The following is a 22,341-nucleotide window of genomic DNA, read 5'->3' as shown; positions in this document are numbered from 1 at the left end:
TTTGAGCAACGCTGAAAACGCCAGGTGAAGTAATTCCCCCTCTGCGTGAAGCAAGAGGCAACCACTGATGTTTTGAAACCACCTTCCGTGCTGTTACACGTCAGATCCTTCTCCTTTTGCGCAAAGAGCACCAGGATTTATTTTGATTTTATTTTCTCTCTTATACTTCTCGGTAGGATGGGGAAGGAAGGCCAATGAAAGTGGTTAGGACAGTACTTCTCAATCAAGCCCACTTTTAAGTTGAGTGGACTTTAACTCTGGGAATTGAAGTCACCATCTCCTGGCAATTGGCTCAAAGTCCCCCAATTGGATTTCACGGCTAAGGCAGGATTTGAACTCATAACTCCCGCTTTCTAGCCTGGTTCCTTAAACCAAACTGACTAATTGGATTCATTTCGGAGAGTTGCAGGATAAAAGGGAGAAAAACATGTGAAATTCGCCTAGGAAGGCCAACCTTGGCAACAACAACAACAACAACAACAACAACAACAACAACAGAACTCTGCAACTACACCGTGTTGTCATTCTTGTAAATCTGAAGCAAGACGCAAAATGAGGTTTTGTAATTATTATTTTCAAAGCTGTTGCACATCTAGAAAAAAGCCCTTCCACTCTGAGAAAAGGGGGTCCTTTGTTCAACAATCCAAATTTTTTTAAATACAGGTAGTCCCCGACTTACGACCACAAACTGGGCCCCAAATTCCTGCTGCTAAGCGAGATGGCTGTAAAGTGAATTCGGTCCCATTTTACGACCTTCCTTGTCACATTGGCGAAAGGAATCGTGTTAAGTTAGTAACAGGCTTGTCAAGCAAATCGGTTTTCCCCCATGGATTTCTCTTCCCAGAAGGTCGCAAAAGAGAATCACATGACCCCCTGGGACACCGTCACAAGTACGAGTCAGTGGCCAAGGGTTTACATTTCGATCACGGGACCGCAATGGCCGTAACTGTGAAAAACGGCCGTAAGAGCTGTGGTCATTCAGAACGGTCGCTAAATGAACTGTCGTAAGTCGAGGACTACCTGTACGTGGCCGGCAACGGTAAGGAGAAAGCTTCGCGGATCATCCCTGGTTACGCGTAGTGGTGGGGTGGACCGCACACCCCTCACATCATGATGGAATAATCCATGTCATGAAGGGCGCTGCGGTCGGTCACTTGGCTAACGTCCTCACTAACCGAACGGCGCCTGGTTTGGCGCCACCCACAGAAGATTCTAGAAAATTCCCCTCGGAACTTCACCCCTCCCAAGGCGTAGACCAAGGGATTGAGGCAGCAGTGGGTGAGGGCTAAACCCCTGGAGATCAGCAGGCCAAAATCCAAGACCTTCTCCCATCCACAGTGCCTCCTCAAATAACCCAGGCGTTGAGAGAGGTCCACCAGCATCAAGGAATGGAAAGGGGCCCAACAGGCGATGAAGGTTACCCAGATGATCACCAGGAGCCTCAGCGGCAAATGCTTGCGCAGAAGCCCAGCCTGGTGAAGCCTGATGAAAATCCAAAGGTAGCAGTAGACCATGGCTAGGACGGGCCACCAAAAACCCAGGAGGAAGAAGAACAGTTGGAGCCCCAGTTTCCAGGAGTCGGCATCCTGGACCTCCAGGTCCAGCTGGCAGACGAGAGCCATGGCTTCCCAGACGTAAGTGACTGTCCGGAATCGGAGGTCCACGGTGGAGAACGCGATGCCGACGGCCCAGAAAAAGGCCGAAGTCAGATAGATGTGAGAAAGCTTCACGAAGAAGGTGGGAGCTGCGCCCTTGACCACCACGAAGTAGCGTTCGATGCTGAGGTAGGTCAGGAGAAGGATGCCGGTGTAGACATTCATGGTGGAGAGACCTTCCGTCAGCTTGCAGAGGAATTCTCCAAACCTCCAACCGTGGATCAACTGGGCAGCTCGGAAAGGCAAGGTTAAGACCAGGAGGAGGTCGGCCACAGCCAGCTGGAAGAGGTAGTGGTCAGCAAAGCGCCAGGACCGCCGGCGTCGGCCCAAGATGGTCAGCACAGCGCTGTTGTCCACCAGGCCCACCACAAACACCAAGGAGAAAAGCACAGGGCCGAAATAGCGGGCGAAGGCTCTGGCTTCGGTGGGAAGGCATGGCTCTGCGTTGGGATTCAGCATGGGCATTGTGCCAACCTGGGAGGGAGGGAAGGAGGGAGGGAAGGAGAAAGAGGAATGGGTTGGGAGAAATTCTCAGAACATCCCAGATATACAGTATTACTTACACAAAGTATTAGTTACACCCAGTATTACTTACACCCAGTATTACTTACACACAGTATTACTTACACACAGTATTACTTACACACAGTATTACTTACACACAGTATTACTTACACACAGGTGCCCACTCCTTAGGAATTCCATGTTGTTTGCTGGTACTGCTTTTTCTGCTGGCTGGACTTTCTTTTTTTCTTTCATTCATTTCCTCTCTCTCTCTTTCTATTCCTTCCATCCTCCTTTCCTCCCCCTCCCCCCTCCCTCCATTCCTTTCTTTTTCTCTCTCTCTCTCTCTCTACATATATATCTTTCTTTTTCTTCCTTTCCTTCCTTTTCCTTTCTTCCTTTCTTTTACTTCCTTTCTCTTTTTCTTTTCATCTTCCTTGCCTTCTTCCTTCCTTCCCTCCTCTACTCCTGCTCTTCCTCCTCCTGCTCTTCCTCCTCCTCCTCCTCCTCCTGGAAATAATCCCCTCGCAACCTGGACATAAATGGTTTCAACTCCTGTCCTGAAAACGATATTATAGAGCACTGCACACCAAGACAACTAGACACAAGAACAGTTTTCCCCCCGAATGCCATCCCTCTGCTAAACAAATAATTCCCTCCCCACTGTCAAACTATTCACTGAGGCTGCATTACTATTACTATTAGTCTTCTCATCGTTCCTATCCCCCATCTCCTCCCACTTATGACTTCAGGACTGTAACTTTGTGGCTTGTATCCTTACGATTGATATTGATATTATTTCCTGATTGCTTATGATAGTCCTGTGACTATCATTAAGTGTTGTGCCTTATGATTCTTGATTAATGTATCTTGTCTTTTTATGTACACTGAGAGCATCTGCACCAAAGACAAATTCCTTGTGTGTCCAATCCAGTGGTGGGTTGCAAGCGGTACGCCCTGATACGGGCATCCTGGAGCCTGCCCGGAGCACCAGGTACCGTTCCGGTACGGTGCTCTGGAGGAGGGCCCACTCACCTGCCCGCGCTCCTTACCTGTCTTTAAACCTTTCGGCGCTTCCGCGCATGCGCATGGCATGTACAGCACCTGTGCGTCGCTGGATGGTAGGACTCATTTTGAGGACGCCGGGCCCTGTTGCAACTGTACTGGTTGCAATGGGATCCGGAATCCACCACTAGTCCAATCACACTTGGCCAATAAAGAATTCTATTCTATTCTATTCTATTCTATTCTATTCTATTCTATTCTGTTCTATTCTTTATTATATTATATTCTCTATATTCTATTTTATATTCTCTATTCTGTTTTATATTTTCTCTATTCTATGTTCTATATTCTATTCTACATATTCTATATTCTATTTTATATATATTCCATTCTATATCTTTTTCTTCTTTCCCTTCCTTTCTCTTTCTTCCTTTCTCTTTCTTCCTTTTTCATCCTCCTTGCCTTCTTCTTTCCTTCCTTCCTCTACTCCTGCTCTTCTTCCTCCTGCTCTTCCTCCTCCTCCTCCTCCTCCTCCTCCTCCTCCTCCTCCTCCTCCTCCTCCTCCTGCACTTCGTCGTCCTCCTCCTCCTTCTGGAAATGCAATCTCTCCGATCCCTCCCTTCCCAATCTCAAGCAATGTACTGTGAAAACCTCACAGAATCCAAAGCAAGCACGCGCAAATGCGCACTCCCTCTTTAAGGATTGGGTCCTGCTTGTTATCTGCAGAAGCCAAGCGGGTGAGCATTTCTGTGCAATCAAACAAGGGAGGCCATTTCCACACCCAAAGAGGATTGGGCCAAGGCCTTTTGCTGACGGCTCCTTCACTGCCTTGGACACACCACAACCTTGGTCTGGCAGGTTGGGGTTCTCCTGTCTTGCCCATGAAGCACCGTAGTTGGTTCAAGAGTGCAGGAGAACCAGATAACATGGCAGGTCATGCAACCAACCCTCCACGCTCTGCAAAACTCCCACCCCCCCCCAGTGTCCAATGGGCCAATCCAGGTGGCTTGACCGTGGAAGTCTACTTGATGGACAGGCTCGGCTAATCCCTTGGCGACTCAACCACTAGGCTAGCCGGGGAATTCTGGGAGTTGAAGTCCGCACAGCTTCAAGGGACCCAGGTTGAGAAAGAGTAGACCAGAGGCCGACAGAGAACTAACGTACCTCATAGTAATCCTCATCCTCGTAACTGGTGGACTGATTTAATTCCATTGTTGCGCCCAAATGTTATCCTTGGATATCCTTCTTTCTTGCTGCTCCCCAGGGTGGACTTAAGAATGTGGGGAAGTCACCAAATCTTCTGGTGGGGAAAGGAAACCTTTTTTCATAACGTGATGAAAGGTTTCCTGATGAGGAAGTTACCGAAGACGGATTGCTTGTTTTCTTCTCCGCTGCTGATAATGCCATCCAACCTCCCACCCAACAAACACAATCATGTTTTAGGTCAGTGTTTCTCAAACTTGGCGACTTTAAGTCCTGTGGACTTCAACTCCCAGAATCCCCCAGCCAGCTATGCTGGCTGGGGAATTCTGGGAGTTGAAGTCCACAGGACTTAAAGTCGCCAAGTTTGAGAAACACTGTTTTAGGTGCATTGTGTTTGACTTTTGGAGGTGCCCTGAATGGCAACCATATGCAAGGGATTCGTTGTGGTTTTCTGAGATTGTCTTTTCTCACTTTTAGCTAGTCTACTTTGCTTAATGTTGCTGAGGTTCATCAAGGACTGATAAGATATTGCCTTCTGCTGCAATTAAGGTAAAATCCTCTGCAGTGGAGGAGGAGAGGAAGGAAAGGAAAGGAAAGAAGGAGAAAGTGAATGTGGAGGAGGGAGGAGAAAGAGAAGGAGAAAACGGAAGGGGCAGGAGGAGGAGGGGGAGGACAAGGAGAGGAGGAGCAGAAGGAGAGGAGGAGGACAAACGGAAGGAAAGGAGAGAAGGAGAAAGTGAAGGAGAGGAGGGAAGAGCAGAAAGAAGGAGAAAATGGAAGGGGCAGGAGGAGGAGGGGGAGGACAAGGAGAGGAGGAGCAGAAGGAGAGGAGGAGGACAAAAGGAAGGAGAGAAGGAGAAAGTGAAGGAGAGGAGGGAGGAGCAGAAAGAAGGAGAAAATGGAAGGGGCAGAAGGAGGAGGGGGAGGACAAGGAGAGGAGGAGCAGAAGGAGAGGAGGAGGAGGATAAAAGGAAGGAAAGGAGAGAAGGAGAAAGTGAAGGAGAGGAGGGAGGAGCAGAAAGAATGAGAAAATGGAAGGGGCAGAAGGAGGAGGAGGGGAGGAGGACAAAAGGGAACGAGAAGAGGAAGGAAAGAAGAGAAGGAGAAAATGAAGGAGGAGGAAGGAGGAGCAGAAAGGAGATAACGGAAGGGTCAGAAGGAGGAGAAGGAGGGGAGGAGGACAAAAGGTAAGGTGAAGAGGAAGGAATGAGAGGAGAAAGTGAAGGAGGAGGAGGGGAGAAGCAGAAAGAAGGAGAAAATAGAAGGGGCAGAAGGAGGAGGGGAAGAAGAGAAGGAGGGGAGGAGGACAAAAGGGAAGGAGAAGAGGAAGGAAAAGAGAGAAGGAGAAAGAGGAGAAAAGAGAAGGGGCAGAAAGAGGAGGAGGAGGAGACTCCCCAAAAGTAATATAATAAAACAAAGAATGCAAAGATCCCAGATACTGAAAAATACCCGAAACGCCCCTTACAATTAGCCAACCGGAACGTGTCATTAAAAACACTCTCATTCATTGCCACTTTTATATTTTTTTAATGTTAGAAATGTTGAATATATATGTGTATATACATAAATCAAGCCCCTTTTTCTTCCCCACAAATGGGCATCCAGCAGAACCAGGCGGAAACGAAGTGACGAAGTGTTTTTCTCTCCGTTGTCCTTATCTATTTGACGTTCTCCGTTGTCGTTCAATCAGATCTACACAGATCAAATCATCCTCCTCTACGCATTTCAGAAGGGCAGAGTCGGAGTTGACGCTGGGACGGCAAGGACACAAGAGCCAATGCAACACAACAGCAGAGACCGTGAAGCCTTCAAGAACCTTCAAGAGGTTTTTGGCCCGAGCCCTGAAATCTTTTGGTTTTGAAATTTTCAGCCCCCTTTTCAACCTCAGAAAGCTGTTCTGGAAAGGGGGAAGAAACTGAAAAAGTGAACAGGGGACCTCAAAACCATATCCAGCAACCAGTTTCTTGACGCTCAGGTAGAAGTTCAAACCCCCCCCCCCCCCCCGAAAAGGCCAGGACTCACCGACCTCACAAACATTTTGTTTAGAACTGTGACAGTCTGAATGAAACCTGATGCACAGAGGGAATTTCGATGCTCGATCTGAATGCTACTGTACACAGGTAGTCCTCAACTTAGAATAACAAGAGAGTTTGAAGGGACCTTGGAGGTCTTCTAGTCCAACCCTCTGCTCAAGCGGGAGACCCGATACCACTTCAGACAAACGGCTGTCAGGTCTCTCCTTAAAAACTCCGCTGTTGAGATCAGAATCTCCATTGTTAAGCAAGGCTTAAGTTCAGTGAATTGCGCCTGGGTTTTCCCATCTTGTTTTGCCCTGGTTGTTAAGCGAATCATTGCCATTAAGTGGATCACATTGTTGTTAAACAAATCCAGCTTCCCCCACATTGAGTTTGCATGTTGGAAGCCAATTGGGAAGGTCACAAATGGTGAACACATGACCCTGGGGACATACCTGTTGCCAAGCACCTGAATTTAATCACATGATTGCAGGGATGGTGCAACGGTTGTTAAGTGTGAGGGCCGGACATAAGTCACTTTTTTTCAGTGCTGTTGTAACTTCGATTCAGAGGTGGCATTCAGCAGGTTCTGAGCAGTTCTGGAGAACCGGTAGCGTAAATTTTGAGTGGTTCAGAGAACTGGTAAATACCATCTCTGACTGGCCCTGCCCCATCTATTCTCTGCCTCCTAAGTCCCAGCTGATTGGGAGGGAATTGGGATTTTGCATATCCTTCCCCTGGAGTGGGGAGGGAATGGAGATTTTGCAGTATCCTTCCCCAGGAGTGGGGAGGGAATGGAGATTTTGCAGTATCCTTCCCCAGGAGTGGGGAGGGAATGGAGATTTTGCAGTATCCTTCCCCAGGAGTGGGAAGGGAATGGAGATTTTGCAGTATCCTTCCCCTGGAGTGGGGAGGGAATGGAGATTTTGCAGTATCCTTCCCCTGGAGTGGGGAGGGAATGGAGATTTTGCAGTATCCTTCCCCTGGAGTGGGGAGGGAATGGAGATTTTGCAGTATCCTTCCCCAGGAGTGGGAAGGGAATGCAATTTTTGCAGTACCCTTCCCCAGGAGTGGGAAGGGAATGGAGATTTTGCAGTATCCTTCCCCTGGAGTGGGGAGGGAATGGGGATTTTGCAGTATCCTTCCCTTGGAGTGGGGAGGGAATGGAGATTTTGCAGTATCCTTCCCCAGGAGTGGGAAGGGAATGCAGATTTTGCAGTACCCTTCCCCAGGAGTGGGAAGGGAATGGAGATTTTGCAGTATCCTCCCCCTGGAGTGGGAAGGGAATGGAGATTTTGCAGTATCCTTCCCCTGGAGTGGGGAGGGAATGGAGATTTTGCAGTATCCTTCCCCTGGAGTGGGGAGGGAATGGAGATTTTGCAGTATCCTTCCTCTGTCATGCCCATCAAACTACGCCCACCATGCTCACCAAGCCATGCCCCAGAATTGGTAGTCCCACCACTGTTTTGAACACCTCCCCCCACCCCAAACAAATGGTTGTTAAGTCAAGGACTAATGTGTAGAGCAGCGGGATGCCTGCTGGCAGAGGACCAAGAGAAGAGAGAATTCTGGGATAGCAATGGCATCCTGACGGGCCATTCTAGAAGGCAGCGTTGGAGCAATCTGTGCTTTCAGACCAACTCGAATCTCTCGTTTGACTGGACGACCTGAAATGCCTGTTCCAGAACTTCTGATTGATGCATCCAAATCTCCTCAGCATGGTCAAGAGCTTGTTCCGGAACTTGACCCCGACGAAGGCGTAGAGCAGTGGGTTGAGGCAACAGTGAAAGAAGCCCAAACTGGTGGTGACCATATCAGCGATGTCCAGGTTATCCTCCCACTGGCAATCCTTCTCCAGGAAGCCCAGCTGGAGCAAGGTGCTGATGAACTGCACCAAGTGGTAAGGCGACCAGCAAAGGAAGAAGGCTGCCACTACGGCCAGGATCACCTTGAGGGCCTTGTGTTTTTGGAAGCCCTTGGAGCGCTGGAGGGTCACGATGATGTGGAAGTAGCAGTAGAACATGGCCATCAGAGGGAGCAAGAAAGCTACCACTTGGTTGATGATGATGAGGGCGATTTTCCACAACTTGTTGCTGCGCGGCGGGAACATGAGAACGCAGGAAGTGACCTTCATGCGGCTGTCGTAATCGGAGCTCAGGTACATGAAGTCGGGCACCGTCAGCAGGAAGCAGACCAGCCAAACCAGCAAGGCGGTGTAGATGATGAGGAAGCGCTTGTTCCTGTTGTACGTCCGTATGACGTAGACGATGGAGAGGTACCGCTCGAAACTGATGCATATGAGGAAGAGGATGCTGGCGTAGAAGTTGATCTTCAGGACGCTGCCGATGACTTTGCAGAGGAAGCCTTTGAAGATCCAACCATAGACGGCCTGGGCAGCCCAGAAGGGGAGGGTGAACACCAGGAGAATGTCTGCGATGGCCAAGTTGAGGACGAAGATGTCGTTCCCGAATAAGGAGACTCGGTCCAGGAGCAAGACCATGATGACCATCACGTTGCCTCCCAGACCCAGGAGGAAAATTAAGGCGTAGAACGGAGGCAGAAACTTCTCTGAAAACTCCTGGTACGGGTTAAAATCGCACGGCTGGGCATAGCAACAGTCGTATGGGTAGCTGTCATTGTAGTCATCTGTGTACCCTCCACTGTTATTGTAGAGCAGGGTGAGATTTTCAGCCTGAAAGAAGGAGGAAACATGGCAGCGGATTATTTTACTTCGTTGTTTAACGTTATCGTTTATTTTAACTATTTTTTGGCAGCTGTCTGAGGCTCAGAACACCTTTGAGAAGGTTACAGGCAGTAGTGGGTTGCAAATATTTTTACTACCGGTTCGGGAGCGCTCCCGTATGTGCAGAAGCATCCGGGTGAGTGGGCGAGGCCTCCCACCACCGCTACTACTGGTTCAGCTGAACTGGGCCAAACCTGGAGCAACCCACCACTGGATACAGGCAGGCTGTGATTTATGACCATGGTGGAGCCTAAAATTTAGGAGAAGGTAGAAGTGGTTGAATTTCAACTAGAGTAGTGAATTTCCAACTTGGCTTCTTTAAAATGTGAGGACTTCAAGTCCCAGAATTCCCCCAGCCAGCATCGGTGGACTTCAACTTCATTAATATTATAGCGTTACTATACTAGTAGTATAACTACATCCATTAGTATAATGGTATCTGAATCTTAAGCTACACCAATCTTTTTTTCAAATATAGCTCCTTTAAGATATGTGGAGTTGGACTCCCACAATTCCTCCGTTAGCAAACATGGACTTCAACTCCCACAATTCTCTAGCTAGCATTTGTGGAGTTTAACTCCATTAGTATAATGGATTTATATTCTTAGCATCCATAAGTATAATGGATTGGTATAAATATTCTTAATCTGTTAGCCTAAGAATCTTAATCTACACCTGTGTTTTTCAAATTTGGAGACTTTAAGATGCGTGGATTTCCCAGCCAAAAGATTTTAAGATATGTGGACTTGTAAATGTGTGGACACTTAAAAATCGCCAAGTTTGAGAAGCACTAAGTCCTCTCAACTCCATCACTGATCAGCTGAAGACTGTACCTCATGGTGCAAACCTGAATTGTGTGCTTTGAACCTCAGTTTGGAGAGAAAATGCCAGCGACATTCTCCCTTTGCTGCCCTCCCCGCACAACTAACTCTCCGACAAAAACTTGGCTAAGGTGCCCCTACTACAAATACTTTGTTGATGTGCAGGTTCCTTTCCCCACCCAATAGGGCATGCTGTCAAAGAGAAATTTCCAGCTGCGGTTTGGAGAGCATCACCGGTGAAATTCTCAAATCTTTGAAGAAAGCCACAGTGCTTTTGCTCGAAAAGAAGCCGTGAAAAAAATCAACTCGAGAGGTACGCACCAGCCATGCATGGAGAGAATTCCCCTGAGCCTCGTCTCAATTGCACAGGCAATTTTCTATTTCTATTTCTATTCCTGAAAGGGGCATTTGACTTTAATTTCTCGATTTCCTAGCAGAAGATTTCTTGGGGTTTTTGGTTTTTATTTTTTTGTTGAAGGATGTGAGCTTTAGCATCAAGGTACATGGTGATGTAGGGACACAGTGGCTCAGTGGCTAAGACGCTGAGCTTGTCGATCAGAAAGGTCGGCGGTTCGAATCCCTAGCGCCGCAGAACGGAGTGAGCTCCCGTGATTTGTCTCAGCTTCTGCCAACCTAGCAGCTCGAAAGCACTTAAAAAATGCGAGTAGACAAATAGGGACCACCTTTGGTGGGAAGGGAACAGCGTTCTGTGCGCCTTCGGTGTTTAGTCATACCAACCACATGACCACGGAGACATCTTCGGACAGCGCTGGCTCTTCGGCTTTGAAACGGAGATGAGCACCGCCCCCTAGAGTCAGGAATGACTAGCATAAATGTGCGAGGGGAACCTTTACCTTTACATTGTGACGTGAGATCATTTGATTCCCCCGGAGAGAACATTTAGAAAAGGAGAATTTTAGGCGTCCCTTGGCCTTTCCAAATTTTTCAAGGAAATTGCTGGGTGACATGCAAACCGTATGGATCTTCTAGGAACGGAGTAGACAGAGCCAAAAAAAAAATTTTTTTTGTTTTCTGAATCATATTTAAGGTTAGAAGCAGCAGTTCTCAACCTGAGCAACTTTTTAAGATGTGTGGACTTCCAGAATTTTCCAGCCAACATGCATGGACTGGTGTGAAGAAGAGTCTCCTTTGACACGGTAGGAGGTTAGCACCCATTCTTCTCCCAGAAAAATGAAATATTTTAGGAAATATTAAAAGGGCAAAATATTTTCCTTAAAAAGGAGGCAGAAACTCACCCCCCACCTTTGCCATTAAGGCCTGGGCCAGTCTATTCTACATAACAAAGATCTACCTCCTCCTTCAGGCAGAGCCATAGGAGAAATTGCCCAAAGCCCTTTCATTACATCATCACCCAGCAAGAGTCAACCAAGCTTGGGACTCAGGACAGCCTAAAAAATTACCCCTGTATGGAACCATGGGAGTCTGACAACCAACCAGAATACAAACTCAAATTCAAACTCAAAGCCGAGAGAGAGCATAAAACAGCATCTCTTCTCTTCCACACACACACACACACCCCAATTATCTCAAGCCATGTGATCCTGTCCACCATTAAACCATCTTTCCAAGCAGTTTCCATGCTTCCAGTGTCTTTTTCCCCACTTGGAACTGAACCCAGGTGGAGATTTCATCCAACAAGACCATACTTGACTTCTAGGAATTATATGGATATAAATAAATAGGAGTTTTTGGGGTGGGGCTTTTATCCAAGGCAAGGCGAGAGAGCTGCTTCATTTTCTCAACACGAATGGCCAAGGTTTCGCTGGAAGCTCTCCACTGCTCTGGGGATGAAACAGCTGACAGGTGGCATTTGGTTTTGCATGGGATGTAAACATCTCACAGGCAGCTACACTGACATGATTGAAGGTCTTTTTTGCATGTATCAACAGGAGGGGACTTTTGGTCATATGGCGGTGGCTGCCATCTTGACTTTTTGACTCAATACAGCTTGAAAAATTAAAATGAAATATGTTCTGGAATTCACACAGCTCCTGGGTTGCTGGCTAGACCCCTGTTGTCATTCTGCCACCATGTGGACATCTCTGGGGAGGAAGAGGAGGGGGAGGAGGGAGGGGAAGGGGGAAGAAGAGAAGGAGGAGATGAGGAGAAAAGGGAAGGAGGAGGGAGGAGGAAGATGGGGAGGAGAGGAGGTGATGGGGAGGAGGAAGAGAAGGAGGAGAGGAAAAGAGGGAAGGAGAAGAGGAAGGAGGGAGGAGAAGGAGGAGAAGGAGGAGAAGAAAAGAAGGAGGAGATGAGGTGGATGAAGAGGAGGAGGGAGAGGAGGGGAGGGAGAGGAGGAGAGGAGGAGAAGAAGAAGGAAGAGAAAGGAAGGAAGAAAGAAAGAAAGAAAGAAAGAAAGGAGAGCAAGAAAGAAAAGAGAGAGAGAGAGAGAGAGAAAGAAAGAAAGAAAGAAAGAAAGAAAGAAAGAAAGAAAGAAAGAAAGAAAGAAAGAAAGAAAGAAAGAAAGTGCTCAACATTTCGAAGTTCATTTCTAAACAGCTCTACTATTTCTGGAAAAGGTTGGCAGGTTTGGGTTTTTTTAAAATTTTGTTAAGGTTGTCACATTACACCCAACCTGCGAAACAGAGGTTTCTGTGTTACTAATGTGCCCAGAGAGTAGGAGACACTTTTCAGAGAAGTTGAAGATGGTGCTAGAGATGTTTTGCGCTATCAGATTGCTGTCTAGTCACGAGGGGAAATTCCTGGATTTGCAGACGTTGCGCAGAGTTTCTGCCTTTCATTCGGCTACGAGGCTCTTCTCTTACATTCCACACCGATGCTCATTCTGTGGTCCCATTTGTTTGGACCATTTGAATCCTATGTTTGAATGTCATCCACGCCTGGAAACCCCAAAGACACCTAATTGGCAAAATCTTTGCAATGACTGAAAGTCCAGAAGAGACATTTTTAGTAACGATATACCCACGCTCCCTTTCAAGCGTTTTATGAGTTCTTTTAAGGAGCTTTGCCTGTTGTTTCTCTTGCTCTTTTTAATTTCATCTTCCTTTTTTTAAAAAAATGGCATCTCCCCCTTCCCTCCGTCTCTCCACTTTGCCTTTTCTTCCAATGGACTTTCCTTTTGAAATAGTCTTGGAATATTATTTTTATTATAATGAGGTATCAGGAGAGCCGTTGGTTAAGGAACAACTTGCCTCCAGAAGTTGTGAATGCTCCAACACTGGAAGATTTTAAGGAGAGGTTGGATAGCCATTTGTCTGAAATGGTTTAGGGTTTCCTGCCTGAGCAGGGGGTTGGACTAGAAGACCTCCAAGATCCCTTCCAACTCTGTTATTCTATTCCATTCTATTCTATTTCTATCCTATCCTATTCTCAAAGAGAAGATGGTTTTCAGAGTAAATCTGAACCAAGCCTTTCCAGAGTTTATGGATTATGAAAATGCACCCAGAGACCTATTGATATCTAAAATAGGAGGACCAACAACACTGGTATCATATTGTTGTGACACCAGCAATATAACACATACCGTATATGAAAAAGCGCCAATTTTCACAAACTGCAGCTCAATGCATAGCGTGGTTTTAAAAAAAAAGTTTATTCTGTTAGTTTAGTGTGGTTAGAAACAACAAAATGTTTACTACGCTGCTACGCTGCAAAAAAAACAAACCCAAAATTTAACCATAGTCAGAGAACACCTTTCTTGCTGACTAGAGAAAATAAGAATAGATTAGAATTAGAATTAGAATTAGAATTAGAATTGTATTAAATAGAATAGAATAGAACGGAACAGCACAGAACAATTTTATTGTCCCTTTAAAGGTAAAGGTTCCCCTCGCACATATGTGCTAATCGTTCCCAACTCTAGGGGGCGGTGCTCATCTCCGTTTCAAAGCCGAAGAGCCAGCGCTGTCCGAAGATGTCTCCGTGGTCATGCGGCCAACATGACTAAATGCCAAAGGCGCACGGAACGCTGTTCCCTTCCCACCAAAGGTGGTCCCTATTTTTCTACTTGCATTTTTACATGCTTTCGAACTGCTAGGTTGGCAGAAGCTGGGACAACTAAGGGGAGCTCACTCCATTATATGGCGCTAGGGATTCAAACCGCCGAACTGCTGACATTTCTGATCGACAAGCTCAGTGTCTTCGCCTCTGAGCCACCGCATCCCAGGGAATTCATCGGTTTGAATGTACCACTACATTAAAATGAAATTTCGTTGCCTGCAGCTCTCAAAGACTAAAAGATTTACACCGACTTCTGTGAGAGGAGCTGGTTTTATCAGCAGACAACAAGCAGATCATAAAAATAGTTTGCCTTTTAATAAAATGTAATTGTCAACAGAAAAGCCCTGCAGTGTTGCAACCCTCCTGGGGGACTGCAGATTGCCCATCATTTTCAAAGCAGCTCTAATCTCTAAGCAAAACCAAGTCAGTTTAACATTTAAAGAAAGGAGGTAGGTCAGAAGTCTTGTTATCTGGACTTTTCTACTACGGGAAGAAAGCTTTATGGATATAAAGATAAGCTCTCCCATTTCTCCCTGAAACCTAACCCAAGATAATTACGGTTTTTTTAAAAAAACAACCCCCAAAATATGCCTGCTTGGGTATACAGCCAGGCACTCATATTTTAAAAAATCCCTGTGGTTTATTATCTAGCTTTTGATGGCTCTGATTTTGCATCTCTTTTGAAAAAAGAAAAAAACAGAGAGAAAGGTTTTTAAAAAATCCAGAGGAGCAATGGAAGATGTTTAGATGTAATCTCTTAAGTACCGATTTCTCAATCTCAGCAATTTTAAGATGTGTCAATGACTTCAATTCCCAGAATTCCCCAGCCGATTTATCTGGGCAGCTCTGTTGCAATCCCAAAAAGGGGATTAGCCAGAATATCTGATAATATTTTGTTTTACTATCCTCTTTCTTTATCTACGGTTGCGGTTGGGATGAGGCAATTCTGCAGTTCTCTCTGCCCCGTAAATCTTGCAAGCTTGGTTTTCCCCCCCCCCCCCCAACCTTGGCTGCTTTTCAGATATGTGGACTTCAACTCCCAGAATCCCCCATCCAGCTTGCACCATTATCCCTCAGCCCACCCCGGAGTCATTCAAAAAAAAAAAATTAGGATGGACAGGTTTTTTTCAATCATTAATACAGTTTTAGCTATCTAAGAAGTCTCTGATTTTGGCAGAATGTATTTCCCGAGGTTCTTCTGGTTTTTATTCCCACCCCCACATCCCACCCCCAAGAGCGGGCATCGGAATTTCATTTTTATGTGCACCTTTGCGTTTACAGAACTCCCTTTTTTTAAGGACCGGAAATTCCTTCATTCAGGCGAGAGTTGTGGTGACTGGATGGAGCTGGGCATTTACTGGCCACATGCCCTTCCTGACACCTATGTGGAGTTTGCAGCAGATATATTCTCTTTGCGCCCTAAGAGAGAGGGAAAAAGATGTGGTGCTACCTAGGATTGAAGTCAGACTTCCACACAAAGATCTTCACCATTGTGTGTACAGAAAAATGACAGTAAAGTTTATCTCCTCTTATCTTATTATCGGGAGCAATAATAATAGAGTTTCTGGTTTGTTGTGCTTAAAAAGTAAGAAAAGTTAAACAAAAAGTGAAGCACGTGCTAATTAAGCTTTTTTAACAGACTAAAAGCTTTACCCCAGAAATCCTCAAACAAAGGGGAAATTATAGTATCAGTCTCCAACATAATTCCTACGCTGTAGAATTATTTTTTATTATACGTATTTTATTACGTGAATATTTTCTCCTGCATTATCCATTCCATTAGTGTTGTATTCTGTGCTTAGGATGCTCCAGAATAACCAAGGCAGAAGGGCCCTTAGAGGTCTTCTAGTCCAACCCCCTGCCCAGGCAGAAGATCCTATGCTATTTCAGACAAATGGCTGCCACTCTCTTCTTAAAAGCCTCCAGTGTTGGGGCATTCACAACTTCTGGAGGCAAGTTGTTCCACTGATTAATTGTTCTAACTGTCAGGAAATTCCTCCTTAGTTCTAAGTTGCTTCTCTCCTTGATTAGTTTCCATCTATTGCTCCTTTCATAAATACGTAACGATAATAGTCCAATTGTGACCTGCCACTACAGTTTGGAAGTAACGAGTCTTAAAAATCTAAGACTAATCTACACTGGATTTATCTCTAAAGGTACGAGAAAAAATTCAGACAAATCTGTGACTCCTTTTCTCAAGTTACATCAATACAGTTTGATTGATTCAGTAAATGTACACACTCATAAACTAAAACTAAATTCATAGTTGATTATAAACGAATAGCTGTTTAAACTAAAATTAAATTTATTTAGAATCAATTATGGCTGCTTTTATCTGTTGACACCAAGAGCCCAAAGAAAATAATTTCAGGCCAAGTATTCATCATTCCCTTAACAGAATACTTTAGAATATTAATATTAAAGCAATTGTTGTTGTTGTTTTGCAACTGAAGGTATTCCGATGTTTTTTCATCGATTGTAGATTCCTAAACCTCGTTGCCCATCACAGCTCAGAAAACTGCATGCACCCTCTGAGCTTCCAACTTCCACGTACAATCATTCCTTTTAAAAGCATGTTTTAAAGTTCCTTCCCGCAGCCCCAAATGTCCAAATATTAACCACGCATGCAGCGGTATCTTAACTCACCATGAATGAAGATGCTCTGAAACCAGTCAAAAGAGAGAAGAAGGTCTGAAGGGGAAGTCAAACAGGTGGCTGATTTTATCTCAGCAGAAGAAACTTCCGACCGACAGGTTTGAAGTGGCATGACAGGGTTTGAATATTAAAGATTTAAGACACATCGCTCACGCCAAGAGTATCTGTGGCCCCCGCAAAGCTTTCTGGGGGCCCCCAATTCCTCTAGGATGGCCCTGGTGAACTTCAGCCTTGTAAATTCCTGCGTTTGTCAGGAGTTTCCAACGGGGAAGCAGAAGAAAACTCTAAAACGAACGGAACATAAATATCCTTCCTGCAACATAGTCCTTGACTGCGTTGCATTATTTTCTAACATCTGTTTGAGATGCTTCCTTCATTGAGGACACGGGGACAATCATGTCCTGGTTTTTCACAGACATCCCCATGCCAAACTTCTTGGGTCTGACCATCAGCAGAACCACCATTTAAAGTGGGCGACACCAGCAAGGAAGAGAGTTACGTCTTGTTCTTCTCAAGTTCCTCACTCAACAACAAAGTTCTCCTTTGGAGTGGCCCTCAGCCTTTCTCACTCCCAGCTCTGGGAAAACTCCAGCCAAAGGCCACTGTGCTCCTGGCTAGAGATTCAGAGAAGCTGGATGGGGTCATGGAAGCAGTCACCGTGAGCTTCAATGGACTCCAGAGGATGGTAGAGGACAGGAAGGTCTGGAGGAGCGTTGTCCATGGGGTCACGACGGGCCGGACACGATTTTGCAACCAACAACAAAAGAGATCCAGGCAAGTCACCTTTGCTGTCAAAGTCAAAAAGGTCTCCAGCCAGCTTTGGACTGTCCAACTCCCCAAGAAGACAAAGAAGGAGATGGGAAGGATCGTCCACCCACACATCCTGTCCTTCAGCAGCTGTGAGAACCTAAGGCTTTTCTTTCAAGAAATCCCACCATTTACCATCAACATGCCTCAGACAGAATCCATGATGTGAAAACAAGAGAGAAACTCAACATTCTCACTTTGCGTAGTTGGTTCATTGAATGTCATAATGGAACTGCTCCTCTCCCTTAAAGCCAGGGGTGTGCGCAACCATGACAACTTTTCTGACTTGTGGCCTTCAATTCAGCTATGCTGGCACAGGAAATCTGGGAGCTGAAGGACACAGGTTGTAAGGTTGCCACAGTTGCACACCCCTGCCTTAAGATAAAACTTCATACAACATGGGGTGTGTGGTTTTTTTTTGAGCATTTCAAAAAACATCGGTGTGTCAGATACCACCTACACACAGCCACAACCACAAGAGTAGAGCAGAGTAATTTATAGGGGACTGCCTTTAAAGACCAATAAGATACTAGTGTGAGTCCAAAGTGCAGAATAACAGTATTTGAGAAAGGACCTTGGAGGTCTTCTAATCCTGCTTGGAGGTGCTCAAGCAGGAGACCCTATAACATTTCAGAGAAATGGCTGTCCAGTTTCTTCTTGAAAGCCTCCAGTGATGAAGCTCCCACAACATCTGAAGGCAACTTTTGTTCCCTTGGTTGATTGTTATCACTATCAGAAAGTTCCTCCTTGTCTCCAGGTTGAATCTCTCCTTGGTCAGTTTCCATCCATTATTCCCTGTCTTTCCTTTGGGTGACTTGGAGAATAGCATGACTCCTTCCTCTCTGTGGCAGCCCCTCAAATATTGGAAGACTGCTATCATGTCTCCCCTGGTCCTTCTCTTCAGTAGACTAGTCATGCCCGGTTCCTGCAACCATTCATCGTATGTTTTAGCCTCCAGGCCCCTAATCATCTTGGTTGCTCTTCTCTGCACTCTTTCTAGAGTCTCCACATCTTTTTAATAGTGTGGTGGCCAATTGGATGCAATATTCCAACTGATCTTACCAAGGCATTATAAAGTGACCCACATGTTGGCTAATGGATGATGCCACAGCAATCTGATATCAGTTTTCTTGGCCCTCCTATTTTGGTTATCAATAGGTCTCTGGGTACATTTCCATAATCCTTAAACTCTGACAAGGCTTGGTTCAGATTTATTCTCAAAACCATCTTCTCTAACAGTAAATTTTGGAACAGGATAGGATAGGAATAGGAATAGGAATTAGAATAGAAGAGTTGGAAGGGATCTTAGAGGTCTTCTAGTCCAACCCCCTGCTTAGGCAGGAAACACTATACCACTTCAGAAAAAATGGTTGACCAATCTCTTCTTAAAAACTTCCAATGTTAGAGCATTCACAACTCCTCAGTTCTAGGTTGCTTCTCTCCTTGATTAGTTTCCACCCATTGCTTCTTGTCCTGCCCTCAGGTGCCTTGGAGAATAGCTTGACTCCCTCTTTTTTGTGGCAGCCCCTGAGATATTGGAATACATGGCTCAGGACCTAGTTACTTGCGGGATCGTATTCTGCCCCATACATCCCTGCGACCAATCCGCTCGCACAGAGAGGGACTCCTCCAGGTGCCGTCCACCAGACAATGTCGGGGGGCGGCGTCTAGGAGTAGAGCCTTCTCTGTGGCGGGCCCAGCCCTGTGGAATGACCTCCCTCCGGATATTAGGAATACCTCTGACCTCCGCTCCTTTCGTATAAAGCTCAAGACCCACCTATTCCAAGTAGCTGGCCTGGCTCAACTTTGATCTAACTATATCGCTCCTGACGGGTTTTTATTTGGGTATTTTAATTGCATTTAATTACTTAGCGGTTTCTAAACACTGTATTTTATTGTTCTTATTCATTAGCCGACCTCCTCCTTGTACATGTCTTGATATATGTTTTTGTAATATGTATGTCTTGTCTATATATTTATTTCATATGTTTTACTGTACGCCGCCCCGAGTCCTTCGGGAGAGGGTGCGGCTAAGAAATAAATATTTATTATTATTATTTATTATTATTAAGACTGCTATCATGTCTCCCCTAGTCCTTCTTTTCATTAAACTAGACATATCCACTTTCTGCAACCATTCTTTATATGTTTTAGCCTCCAGTCCCCTGATCATGCAAGATTGGGCTGAAATTGACCATCATGGCTGCAAATTGAAAATGAACCAAGCACCATACGCAGGAAGGACAAAAGCCAGGAATTGCATTAATTTGCAAATTAAGTACTGAAAAAAGGAACTAAGTTGTTGTGTCAAGAAACAGTCATGAGAAATGGCATCAGATGACAGACAGAAGGGGCTGGAAGCCTAAACCCAAATCCGATGTTTCTTAGCTTTGGCAACTTTTAAGGTATGTGGACTTCAACTCCCAGAATTCCCTAGGTGGCATTCTTGGACTTCCAACTCCCAGGATTCCCTAGCCAGCGTGTGGACTTCAATTCCCAGGATTCCCCAGCCAGCATTCTTGGACTTCCAGGATTCCCCAGCCAGCATGTGTGGACTTCAACTGCCTGAATTCCTGAGCCAGCATGCATGGATTTCAACGCCAAAATCCTCCCTGGACAACATGGCTGGCTGGGGAATTCTGGGAGTTGAAGTCCACCCGTTTTCAAGTCGTTGAGATTGAGAAAGGCAGATACCCTGAATGGGCCACTGACTGTTTCATTCTCTTTTTGGTTTCTTAGCACTTGCTGACGCCTTGCAGCTCGATTTCTTCCTGGCCACTTCAAAGCGAATGCAGGAAGTGCAGAGTAGCATATGGCGGTTTCATTTTCACACCTTTTTTTTTCCACACTGCTCAGGATAGCAGGTTTTTTTATTCTTCCTTCCCGATTCTGCACCTTTCTGCACCGCACTCTTCTTCGCTTGCTGCATAAACAGGGGGAAGCTGTGTGGTTGAGAGAAGGGCTGGGAGGACGTGTGGCTTTGTACGAGAAGTGCTCATCAACAGCCCTTCTTCTCCTTTCTATACGAGCATGAAAGATCCAGTCACTGGCGATTCAAGAGGTTTGTTGCAATGGCCACCTTCAGCCTTAAGCCAGCCTTTCTCGGCCTTAAGATGGGTGGACTTCAATTCCTTAGGAATCCCTTAATGCCACCAGGCTTGAGATTTTGGGCTTAGAATTTAGAACCTAGAACTACGCCAATTAAGGTCTGACCTAAGCCTAGTTCACAAAATTGCCTGCTACAACATCCTACCTGCCAATAATGTCTTCAGCTTCACACGGGCAAACAATCGATACAAACTCAAGGTGAATCGCTCCAAACTCGACTGCAGAAAATACGAGTTGGGTTGGCCAACCCCTGGAATGCTCTATCCAACTCCATTGTCACATCCTCAACCCCCCACAGCTTCAACCTTAAAGCTGTCTACCATGGACCTCACCCCATTCCTAAGAGGTCCGTAAAGAGGGCGTGCAAAAGCTCACCAATGCCAACCATCCCTGTCTTACTGTCACCATTTATTCATACCCATTTCCTGTGTTCATGTCCATGTTTATCTGTTATCTCGTACACATCTTTACCTGTTATCTCGTACACATCTGACAAACTAAATAAATAAAAAAGTGAAATAAATCAATTCCCAGAGTTCCCCAGCTGGGCGGGCATCAGTTTTTAAGGAGAGGCCTGCTGTGGATGCCCATCGAGCACTGTTGTGTCAGGCAGTGAAGTGATGGCAAATAATGCCCATTTTCTCCAGATTTTGAGGCTTAAAAAAACAAAAAGCCCTGGGGTCATTCATCCTCCAAGTGAAGGAAACTGTTCTGCCAACTGGTACCCCCAGCAGGCCATTCTTCAAAAGATCTCAACCCCTGTTTCTCAAGTTCCGCAACTTTTAAGGTGGGTGGACTTCAAATCCCAGGATTCCGGAATTTGAAGTCCACCGATCTTAAAGACAACGGTTGGGAATTCTGGGAGTTGAAGTCCACGCCACGCCAACTGGGGAATTCTGGGTCTCCAAGCCCATCCATCTTAAAATGCAGTCTGGGGAAATCTGGGAGTTGAAGTCCACCTAACTTAAAACAGACCGGGGAATTCTGGGAGTTGAAGTCCACCTGTCTTTTAAACACAGACTGGGAATTCTGGGTCTCCAAGCCCACCCATCTTAAAACCCAAACTGTGGAATTCTGGAAATTGAAATCCCCCTGTTTTAGAACAGACTGGGGAATTCTGGGAGTTGAAGTCCACCTATCTTGAAAGACTGGGGAATTCTGGGAGTTGGAGTTCACCTGTCTTAAAACACTGGGGAATTCTGGGAGTTGGAGTCCACCCATTTTAATAGATGCCAGCTGGGGAATTCTGGGTCATCCATCTTAAAACCCAGACTGTGGAATTCTGGAAATTGAAGTCCCCCTGTTTTAAAACAGACAGACCAGGGGATTCTGGGAGTTGAAGTCCACCCGTCTTAACACACCCTAGCTAGGGAATTCTGGGACTGCCCTTCCAGCTTCTTCCTCTCAGCAGACTCTTAGCTATGTAAAAAAAAAAGTTTTTTTTAAATATTTGCATTTGAAGTTTTGCATTGCAAAGCCTGGAGCGCCTGCGCACTGGGTAAGGCTCAGCAGCCACGGGAGCAGAGAGGGAGGGGGGAGGGGATGATGAACTTGTCCTGGGGGGGTACAAAGGCGACCCCCCCCCCGCTCCCACCAGCCTCTTGGCAAGACCCGAACCTCCATCTCTGTTCCTCCACCCCCCCAGCCAGGAGATGGTGAGTTCTAGTCCCGCCTACGCATGCGCGCCTCTTTCCATTCCCCCCCCGCTTTCTCTATGAGCGAAGCCCGGTCCCTCTGCAAGCGCATGCGCAGCAGCGATCCCGGGTGGGTGGATAGGCGAACGAGCGAGCGAGCCGTGCTACGGTCACGTGATCGGTCAGGTGACCCTCCAAGAGGAAGTGGCT

The 22,341-nt window shown here is 46.1% G+C and overlaps 2 protein-coding genes across 2 annotated transcripts; both read right to left on the bottom strand.

Moving 5' to 3' along the window:
* Positions 1-152: 152 nt before the first annotated feature.
* LOC309396529 (C-X-C chemokine receptor type 3-2-like) lies at positions 153-4,445 on the bottom strand. The gene is made up of 2 exons (XM_081961687.1): positions 4,329-4,445; positions 153-2,129 (listed from the first exon to the last, which is right to left on the bottom strand). The coding sequence occupies exons 1-2, from the start codon at positions 4,374-4,376 to the stop codon at positions 1,104-1,106; spliced, it is 1,074 nt and encodes a 357-aa protein (XP_081817813.1). The 5' UTR covers positions 4,377-4,445; the 3' UTR covers positions 153-1,103.
* A 3,108-nt stretch (positions 4,446-7,553) lies between these two features.
* LOC309396493 (C-X-C chemokine receptor type 3-like) lies at positions 7,554-11,611 on the bottom strand (the record flags this gene model as incomplete). Its single annotated transcript, XM_081961653.1, has 2 exons — positions 7,554-9,074; positions 11,570-11,611. The coding sequence occupies 2 exons, from the start codon at positions 11,609-11,611 to the stop codon at positions 7,983-7,985; spliced, it is 1,134 nt and encodes a 377-aa protein (XP_081817779.1). The 3' UTR covers positions 7,554-7,982.
* Between the last annotated feature and the right edge of the window lie 10,730 nt (positions 11,612-22,341).

Source organism: Natrix helvetica, assembly GCF_964273705.1.
Source record: "Natrix helvetica genome assembly, chromosome: 9".
Taxonomy (NCBI): Eukaryota; Metazoa; Chordata; class Lepidosauria; order Squamata; family Natricidae; genus Natrix; species Natrix helvetica.
This window is presented reverse-complemented; position numbering and strand designations above follow the sequence as displayed.

Excerpts from the sequence above, each read along its gene's own strand:
- LOC309396529 (XM_081961687.1), bottom strand. The coding sequence starts at position 4,376 with ATGGAATTAAATCAGTCCACCAGTTACGAGGATGAGGATTACTATGAG. Across the intron at positions 2,130-4,328 it reads AGGATGAGGATTACTATGAG|GTTGGCACAATGCCCATGCT; the intron begins GTACGTTAGTTC and ends CCTCCCTCCCAG.